This window comes from Echinops telfairi, unplaced genomic scaffold (genome assembly GCF_000313985.2).
Source record: "Echinops telfairi isolate 266 unplaced genomic scaffold, ASM31398v2 ScPeMD7_45;HRSCAF=164, whole genome shotgun sequence".
Taxonomy (NCBI): domain Eukaryota; kingdom Metazoa; phylum Chordata; class Mammalia; order Afrosoricida; family Tenrecidae; genus Echinops; species Echinops telfairi.
The window spans coordinates 110,910-120,884 of NW_022103943.1; the positions used below are offsets into that span (position 1 = coordinate 110,910).

The window sequence follows — 9,975 nt, forward strand, 5'->3', positions numbered from 1 at the left end:
ATCTATGTATTGTGATGAATTGTATGAGCCTCAATATATTGATTAAAAAAATTAGTCATGATCTTCAATGCTAAATAGCTTTGTAAAGGTGGTCACATGAAGTGGGTGATTTGCCTGTAGGTGTCCACTTGTTTCTCAGATGAAGTGAGTAAGTCTTATTGGGCTTCAAGATCAACTGGAAACCATTTAAAAGCACAAATTCCCGAGTCCTATCTCAACTCATTGAACTAAACTCCACAAAGGTAAGGCGCATGAATGAGTGTTTTTTAAGTTCATACAGTGATTTTGATGAAGCTCGTCTCTAGTACTGGCCTTTGAAAACTTCTCAATGAAATGTGAAGAAAGTCTGGCAGCCAGGACAGCAATCTGTCCACAAGGCCTGAGACTGATCTTCCAATGTTCTCCTTACTACACATTCTCTTCTTATCCTTTTTTTATTCGTCTCCATTCACTGTGGTGATTCAGGGGAAAGTAAGGTTTGGAAGTATGGCTTCTACCAACTCCAGCATTGTTAATACATAATTTCATTATGCCCATCCAACACCCAAAAATTCTACCCCTGCAGTTTGTTTCCCTTGCTTTGTTTAAATTACAGAGACTCTGCAATTCAAGACTCTGGAATGTTATGTGACATCCCACATTCACAGCACCTGAAAAGGCCAGACTCCAAATATGCCCAACTACAAACATGTCCTTTTTTGGTTCTTGTACAGAGATAGGACTTAGTAGTGAGTACAGGGTAGAGGGGTACTAGAGTGATATCCAGATGAAAGAAAAATATTCTCATTATGGAAGGACATTTCTGGTGATTGATCATGGTGCTTCCTACATACTTGTGTGGGTATTTGTTAATAGATGACTGGTTCTCAGGGATGTCATATTTACATAGGCAATGCCTGGCCTTTCTGACTCTGTGGATTCTATGCTTATCCTTATCACAAATTAGGTCTCAGGCTCACCAACAGCTGGTGCCACTGCATCATGAACTTATAGGCTAAGGAAAATGTCACTATCATGCCTGCTTCCAGCCTGGTGGATATGTGGAACTACTCTGACTCCTGGTCCCTGGGCAAGAAAGTGGGGAGAGAAGGATGAACATGACATTTCATAAAGTTTAGGGGAATTGTTAGATGACCTGGCTCTGTCATTTTCAATCCTGTGCCCCAAAAGCATGACCAAACCTCTTTTTCAATGTCTCATAGACAATCTATCCCTAAGTAATTTGCCTAGTCAGTCATCCATGCATTGATTGAGTCACCATCATTCATCCTTGTAAATATTCTGCTGGAGAAAATTACATCACAGGTAGATCACTTTTAAGAAATCACACTTTAGAGAAGATAGGTTTGAAACGAATTATTTTAATAAGGTTTTGCAATTTATTCATAATACCACTTCCTCCTCAAATAGCCCCTCACATCCTCCACTTCTCCTTGCCTTAGACTGAGCTTGTTTATAAGACATTAACTATTCCATATGAAGTAGACAAAGCCTAAAGTTTGCATGTTTAATTAAACTCTTTTGGAAACTGGGAGAAAATATTGAAGGAGAAGAATATATTTCTTCCAGCAGACTGGAATTTAGTTCAAAGACAGCATTCAAATTAGAAGAATCTCATTTGTACATAACCTTACTTGCTGTTAAGTGCCATCAAGTTGGTTCCAACCCCCAGTGACCTCAGGCACAACAGAATAAAACACTGCTTGGTCCTGTGCTAACCTCACAATTGTTCTTATATTTAAGCCCATTGTTGCAATGACTGGGTCAATCCATCTTGTCAGGGGTCTTCCTCTTTATTTTGCTTCCACTCTACCAAACATGATGTCCTTAACTTTTCTGGAAGATGGCGATTCTTTGGTAGGAAAAAAGTGGAAATGGGCAAATTAACTCCCATTTGTTGAACATTTACTCTATTGCAGGGTCTGTATTTATTAGATCATATATATGCAATCACATGAAAAAGAACTTTGTTTCCATATTACAGAGACATAAACTGAGACCCAGAGATCAAGGCCTTTTGCCCTTGATCACACAAAATCAGTTATCAAGGTTTCAAAGTTTTGTAAGCATTACCTGATGCCTATGTGAGCAGCTGCTGCTGAACTTCCTCATAGGTATTCTTTGCCTGGTACTTCTGTTTGATTTCTGCAAGTTAGATTTCATTATTGGTGGCTTAATGGGACAAGAAATAGGAAGGGTCAAACAGGGATAAAGAAAGAAAAAAGAGATGGTCAGAGACATAGAGAGAAAGGTGGGGAGTTGGGGATTGGGAAAGAGAAAGAATAAAATAGCAGGAGCAAGCAGAGAAAGAAGAAAAGAAAATCAGGTGACTTAGTTTCATTATCTCCATTTGTCAAACTGAGAAATAAGGACTATATAGTAGGTGTGTTAGTCCAGGTACACTAGAGAAACAAATTTATTGACACACATATATGTGTAAGAGATAACTTTATATCAAAAAGTAATTAAATATTAAGAAAACTCCCCAGCCCAATCCAGATCAAATCCATAATTCCGATATAAGACCATTTATCCAATACCAGTCTATAATTTCCTCTTCAGACTAATGCAACACATGTAATGACGCTGAGTCCAGGAAGATCACAGGGCAGCGGGTGGAAAGTCTCATGGATGCAGTGGCAGTGGAAGTATCTCAGTGTTGGTGTGGGTTTCCACATGGCTTCTCTAGCTCCAGGTCTCTGGCTGTCATCAGCATAGCTCCATGTGTCTTGTCAGCAAGAAGATAAAACAAACAGAGTGTGTGTCCTGCCTCAGGGGAGGAAGACAGGAGTTCCCAGATTCCTCAGGAGAAAGCCATGCCCACACTGAGGCCTCATTGGCTATGACCTGATTGACAGGCTAGACTCCACCCCCTCACTTAAGTTGACGGATTATGTAACTGCCACCATAGGCATATGATGGACCTAGTGTTAGGATTTAGTGTTTGGCAACTAGTTGAATGAATTCTACTTTTTGACCCACAAATTAATTTTAGTTGGGACACAACTGGATATTTTTGTTATAATTGTATTTGCTATAATGTGTATTCAATATAATTAGCATATTGAGCTCATCTTAGGTATTGCTGGTTAGGTTAAAGCTAATGCATATTACCTTGAAAGGTCTATCTGTTTGAATAAACATATTAAGTAAATACTTTGAAAAATGATATAGGAGATAAAAGCCTCTGGGTCCAACTGGGAAAGTAGCCTTGTCCTCAAGAAGCTCAAAGACTGATGAGGCAGAAATTTAGACTTGTTTCCTCTCATTTCTATAAGGAGGGTTATAAAATATATAGGCATTCAAAGAAGGGAGAAACCACTCTGGGCCAAATCTTCAAGAAAGATTTCTAGAAAACTTAACTTTGGAGTTAAGCCTGCAAGACGGAACAGTTAGGTAAATAATACTCAGGACCAAGTCTTCTCAGTTTCATGATGGGCTCCTTTTCTATTTGACTTCTAATTCTCTGGAACACTCCAAGGCTGTGTGTGGTAGTTACATAATTTAGTGCCAACCTGAAGTGTTGGGGTGGAATCTAGCCTGTCAATAAAATCACAGATTTATGGTCCCTCCTTGTAGGTGTGACCTCCTCATAAGGAGGATTTTAGGAACCACACACCCCTGCACCTTCCTGCTGACACCACATGGAGACCTACATAAGCCCTGGAGATGAATCCACCACCATTGGATTCACATGACTTTTAACCCACTGGTCTGTGATCTTCCTGCATTTTTTGCATCATTGCATGTAGCTGGGTGAGTCTGAAGAGTGACTGATGGGCTAGTACTGGACTTATGGACTTTCTCTGGACGGGGCTTGCATCTTTGCTTGATATATAATTACTTCTTAATATAAAGCTCCCTCTTGCACAAATATGAGTTTCACTGGATTTGTTTGTTTCTCTAATCAACCCAGCCTAACACATTATGGTACCTTGGGACTGGGGTACTAAAAGAAACAAGTCATGAAGATGAAGAGTGGATGGTTGTCTGACCTCTGCCTTATGGTTATTTTTTCTTCTTTGGCTTGACAGAGTTCAGATAGGCCCAAAATGTTTACTCGATTGCTTTCTGGAAAGGACATGGGAAGTTTTCATTCTTTTCTGTGCTTGTTGTCTAAGGTTATACCTGTCTGAAGTGGTGAAAATGAATTTGATAAATATAAATTTTGAGTTCAGGGGGGAAAATGGCCCCTTAAACTTCTCCTATGAGACTATGATGTCAAAATAGTTGATAGAAGGGCAAAATGGCTGACAGAAGGTTCCCCACCCTTGCTTCATGCAGCCAGAGGTCTAAAGACCATATTGCATGTGAATGGGATAATTTAGATACGATAAGATTGAATTTGATTCTTTTCAGAATGTGTTTAGGATCTGACTCTTCTGTGTTTATACTGATTTCTTCTGCCTATTGTTGATATTATGTGTGACAGAAATGATTATTGGGAAATATGAAAATAGCTCATAAACCCACTGCCTTCACCATTAAATTGGATCTTTAAATGGGTATAGGAGTTGCCTACAAAGAAGGCTCTGGAAAGATAAGCCCCACATAGTGCCTTGAATAACCAGTACATTTGCATTTGAAAAGGCGTGCTGAGAGAGCTGGTGACAGGCTGAAGAGAGAAAAAGGAGCCTTTTGGCCTTTTTGGATTTTGATTTGTGCCTGCAGCTGGAAAAATTGGGGCCATGAAGAAACTCTCCTCTCTAGGACTGAAAGTTGAAGAAAGCCATGGGCAGCCTGTGGCTTGCTAGGTGGTCACCAGTATCAACTTGTTCAGTGGAAGTGGGATAAATGCAGCAATAGAGAGATGGGTTGAATTTGGCCACTGACACCTGTAGACCTGGTTCACAGGGGCTAGAGGAGAAGATAAGAGTAGATTGGCTGGTCTGGATTTTATAGAGTGTGCAAAATCTGAGTCTTATGGTTGTTGACAATTTGTGACCTAACCCTATAGTTGTTGAGAATTTGTGAAGAGACCCATAGTTCAAAAGGGAAGCAGCCAGAGGGCACCCTGGTGAGGAGGCTAAGTGAGGCAATGCCACACTGAGTTGACTAGAACCCGAGCAGATGACGATAAGATTTTTTTTTTTGCACATTAAAAAAATATATTTATTTAGCGTCATGATCAGACTATTACATTTAGCAATCAACAGCATGGATGCAAAAGAGAGAGAAAGAAAAACTACATTAAAACCCCTTCTTGGAATGCTTTCCACTTTCCATAGAACAGAAACTAAAATAACCCGTTATACAATTAGTCACAAATACAGTCCTCAAGTTCTTTTGCCCATACACATGAGTATTGTCTAAAACATGTATTCTTTATAGCAGCTAGGCCCTACTGCAACCAGTAGCTTTCCCGTCACATCTCTGGCTCTCCTCTCCTGCTAAACTTTGTTTCCTGGTAGTCATTTAAAATCTTCTGCCACTGCCATAACTACTGCTACTGTTTGAACACCATAGACACCTTGGTTTTATGATTTGGCAAAGTATTGACCTCCACCACCATAAGGGCCAGAGCTTCTGCCTCCAAAGTTCCCTCCCTTCATTGGTCCAAAATTGGAAGATTGATTGTTGTAGTTGCCAAAATCGTTGTAGCTTCCACCACCTCCAAAGTTGCTTCCATCATTACCAAATCCACTATATCCATCCCCACTGCTGCCATATCCACCACCACCGTGGCTGCCATCAAAGCCACCATGGCTGCTGAAGTTTCTGCCACAACCAAAGTTGTCATTCCCACCAAAACCACCACCTCAGCCAACACCGAAGTTTCTAGAACCGCTTCGACCTCTTTGGCTGGAGGAGGCACTGGCCATCTCTTGCTTCGACAGGGCTTTTCGTACTTCACAATTGTGGCCATTCACAGTGTGGTATTTCTGAATGACAACCTTATCTACGGAGTCATGGTCATCAAAAGTCACAAAACCAAAGCCTTTCTTCTTGCCACTGCCTCGATCAGTCATGATTTCAATCACTTCAATTTTCCCATATTGCTCAAAATAATCTCGTAGGTGGTGCTCTTTAGCCACCGACAAAGATCTTTTTCACTGTTAAATGGGCGCCTGTCTTCTCGTGAGACAGCCCTCTTTGGTTCCACAACTCTGCCATCAACCTGTGTGACCTTGCATTCATGCCTGCATCCACTTCCTCCACAGTTGAGTAGGGGACAGACCCAAAGCCTCTGGAGTGCTTGGTGTTTGGATCTCTCATCGCCACACAGTCCGTAAGGGTCCCCAATTGCTCAAAATGGCTCCGCAGACTCTCATCTGTTGTTTCAAAGCTCAATCCTTGGATAAAGAGTTTCCGCAGCTGTTCAGGCTCTTTAGCAGTCTCTGACTTAGACATGAAGGCGGTGGGGAGAAAAAGCCCGAACGATGCTTCCACCGCGGAGTCCACAAGCAGAAAGCGAAGATAAGATTTTTGAGCCTGTGAATTGGTACATAGTGCTGCTTACGTTATGGATGGCCTATCCTGATTTGACTTTGCTTATGGATAAGAACTCACAAGGTTCCAACTAGAATGGAGGTTCTTCACATCAAAGAACAAGCTTGTCTCCTCAGAGCACTGGGTTGATATAAGAGGGCAGTATAGAAATTGGATATCCCCAAATGGGGAGAATAAAGGCATGAAATGGCTGGCTTACAAACTTTCTTGGGTGGGGGATATGTTCATAGGATTATGGTGTAGGTGTTCACTTAACTGCAGTTGTTAAGTATAGAATACTTTTTTTTTAGCTTATATTGTATCATGTTTAAATGAGGCTGGCATATTTTGAGTTGTATGAATTTTAGTTTTATCCCATTAGCCACAAATATGATTTTACTATTGTCTTCATATTAAAAATTACATATGGCTAAAGAGTTGTGTAAACACGTCAGATTGACAAGTGTCTGTGGTAGTTACATAATTTTGTGTCAAACAAGTGTAAGGGTGGAATCTATCATGTAAATTAGGTCACAGACTGATGATGCCTCCTTGTGGGCATGACCTCTTCATAAGGAGAGTCATGGGAACCTCCCCTCACCTCACTGACTTCATCTCCTGTTGACACCACATGGAGACCTGCATGAGCCCAGGAGATTCGTCCACCACCACTGGATCCACAAAACTTTTCACCCACCAGCCTGTTATCTTCCTGAATTTTGCATCATTGCATGTGGCTGTGTGAGTCTGAAGAGAGATTTATGGACTAATATCAGACTTATGGACTTGCTCTGGACTGGGCTGGGACCTTGATGTATAATTACTTCTTGATATAAAGCTCTCTCTTACACAAATATGAGTGTCACTGGATTTGTTTCTCTAGTCAACTAGGCTCTACACACTATTTTCAATTTTTTCTTCCCTCCCTTTTGATTGCCCCCTCCTCCTTTTTCCTATCCCCTTTCCTTCTCTGCTCTTTCTACATTCATTCTCTTTGTGATGCTCATGGTTTTAAATACCATTTATACACAGATGACTCCTCAACCTCTATTTCCAGCATGGACTTGTCTGCTCAACTCCACCCATATAATTTACAGTGAGTAGCCAATGAAATTGAACAGCTATTTACATTGAATATCTAACAAAAGTCTTAAGCTTAGGTATGTCAAACTGAGCTCCTGATATCTCCTCTTCCAAATTTGCTCTTCCTTGGTTTCTTTTATCTCAATAAATCATTTCTCATGTAAGAAATTTTTAAGAGTCGTGATTGACTCCCCTCTTTCACTCACATTATCTACCAGGGACTTTCAGCTCTATCTTTAGAATGCATCTATAGAATTCATCTATAGTCTGATCACTTCTCATCTATAGTCTGATCACTTCTCAGCAATCCTACAACTACTGCCCTGGTCCAGACTACTAACATCTCCTGCTTGTATAAATACAATGACCTACAAACTCTTTCAATGTTACCTCCTTATAGTCCATTCTCAACAGTAATAAGAGGGATCTTGTTAAATCCTAAATCAGACCATGTCCCTTCTCTGCTTAAAGTTCTCTGTAACTCCCATTTAGAATAAAAGCCAAAGACAATACAAATGCCCACAAGTCCATAGCAAATCTGACCCAATGTCATATTTTAAGACATACTCTCTTACTCTCCCCTTCACTCACTCTGCTCTAGCCACACTGGCCTCTGGTATTCCTTGAATTTGGTAAGTGCAATCTCAGAGTACTGTTCCCTTTGCTTGGAACACTCTTCCTCCAGATCTTTGCAAATCTTGAAAACTCTTGTCTTAGATCTCTGTTCAAATAGAATTTCCCTAGAAAGACATCCCTGATTATCCTATCCAAAAGAGCACTCTCACACTGTCTCCAATGTCTTATTTTCTCTTTCTTTGTAACATGTCTCATTCCCAAACTAACATATACTTGATTAGTTTTTCTTGTATGTCTTCTCCACTAGACTGGCCTACTGAAAAGCAAGGATTTTTGTCTAAGTCACTGCTGTAAACTCAGAGCCTAGAATATGGCCTAGCATACAATACATGTTCAGTAATTATTTGTGGAATAGACATTTCAGACAGTGTTTCCAAGAACAGCAGGTGGTTAGTTAGATTTGCTTGGAGTAGAGAGTAAGGGAACATAAGCAGGAGGAAAAGTTTCTGTGGTTGGGTAGGCCTAGAGAATAAATGGCTGTGAATGCCAAACTCAACAAGTCTACAAGGCAGGCAGCAAGGACTTCTTACTATACAGAATGTGAAGTCATAGATAATTCTTTAAAAGGGGAGGGATTGGTCAGGGCTGGCATTTTAAGAAGTGATAGTTTGGTATTCTGGAAAATCATAATGTACCTCTGTAGGTGTGAGAGTCTCTATTTTACAAATGGGGAAACAGATACAGATGTAAAGGTGATAGCTTCCAGGAACTTTTAGGGAACATATGCAGGTTTTAGAAAATGGAAAGTGGTTTTAGGCAGCTGAAACATACTATTTCTATTGCTGAGCTTGGTGGGGGTGGGCCAAGATGCCAGTGACCTAAGGTCTCCTGGGAGTTCTGGGGTGGGGAGGGTGGAGCTAGTCTGACAAGAGAACACTGAGGCCTCTGTGTGTGTTGTTGCATCCAGACAACATACTTTCCACAGAGTTTGCCCAGGAACATTTCTGCCAGCCTGTATTGCTTAAATTAAAAAAAAATCCTTTTGGAGTTTTTTTTAAACTGAAGCCAAAGCCAAATTCTGTATGACTATTTAACTTTTGCACCATTTGATCACTAACTTCCCTAGTTAGTTCTCATTCCCCAGACTCATGCTTGATTTTTTGCTTTTGATTACCATGGGTCCTCCATATGCAATGACATTGGTCACTACCTGTATTGAAATTTTGTTTCCAGGTAGTCCTCCTTGACAACCTCAGCATCTATTCCCTTAATTCTCTGACCTTGACTTCACACTTATGGAATGTCAGCTATCTCTTCTCCAGGGGAGTGCCATCCAGGCTCTTGATGGCAAGGTCTAGGCTCTAGGGTGGTTGTTTGAGTTCTTACAGGTTGAATAGGGCCTCCTTCACTAACAGTGGTGGTAGTGGTGATATTTGTAAGAGCTGCAATCTATAATGTGCAGGATTCACTCATCTGCTAAATCTGAGAGTCTCTATATAAAGCATAGCATAATAAAACTTTCCCCCACAAATTTACATTGATGTATTATATGGGTTAATTATATGCTGCTAAACTTTCTCTTTCCCACATTCTGCTTCTCCATTGTGGCAGTTACATAACCTACTGTCAACTTGAGGAAGGGGTGGAGTCTAGCTTGTCAACTAGGTTGCAGCTTGATGACCTCATTTGAAGGAGTCACAGAGATAAATAGCTCACAGGAGGCAAGACACACTCTCTGTTTCATATTCCTAATGACAAGCCACATGGAGTTACGCTGATGGAGTCAGAGCCCTGGAGCTGGAGGAGCCATGGAGACTCATGCCAGCGTTGAGATGCTTCCATTGACACTGGATACACAAGACTTTCCACCCACTGGCCTGTGATCTT

The 9,975-nt window shown here is 40.8% G+C and overlaps 1 protein-coding gene and 1 pseudogene across 1 annotated transcript in view; both read right to left on the reverse strand.

Annotated features, from left to right (window-relative positions):
* The window catches only part of ITIH6 (inter-alpha-trypsin inhibitor heavy chain family member 6), a gene marked incomplete at its 3' end in the record, with an annotated part of 108,025 nt that extends 103,472 nt beyond the window's left edge, over positions 1-4,553 (reverse strand). The window contains 5 exon segments of the mRNA XM_030885760.1: positions 834-944; positions 947-1,065; positions 2,074-2,092; positions 2,095-2,172; positions 4,523-4,553. Coding sequence (XP_030741620.1) covers positions 834-944; positions 947-1,065; positions 2,074-2,092; positions 2,095-2,172; positions 4,523-4,553 — 358 coding nt within the window.
* Positions 4,554-5,415: 862 nt separating this feature from the next.
* LOC101655962 lies at positions 5,416-6,351 on the reverse strand (annotated as a pseudogene).
* Between the last annotated feature and the right edge of the window lie 3,624 nt (positions 6,352-9,975).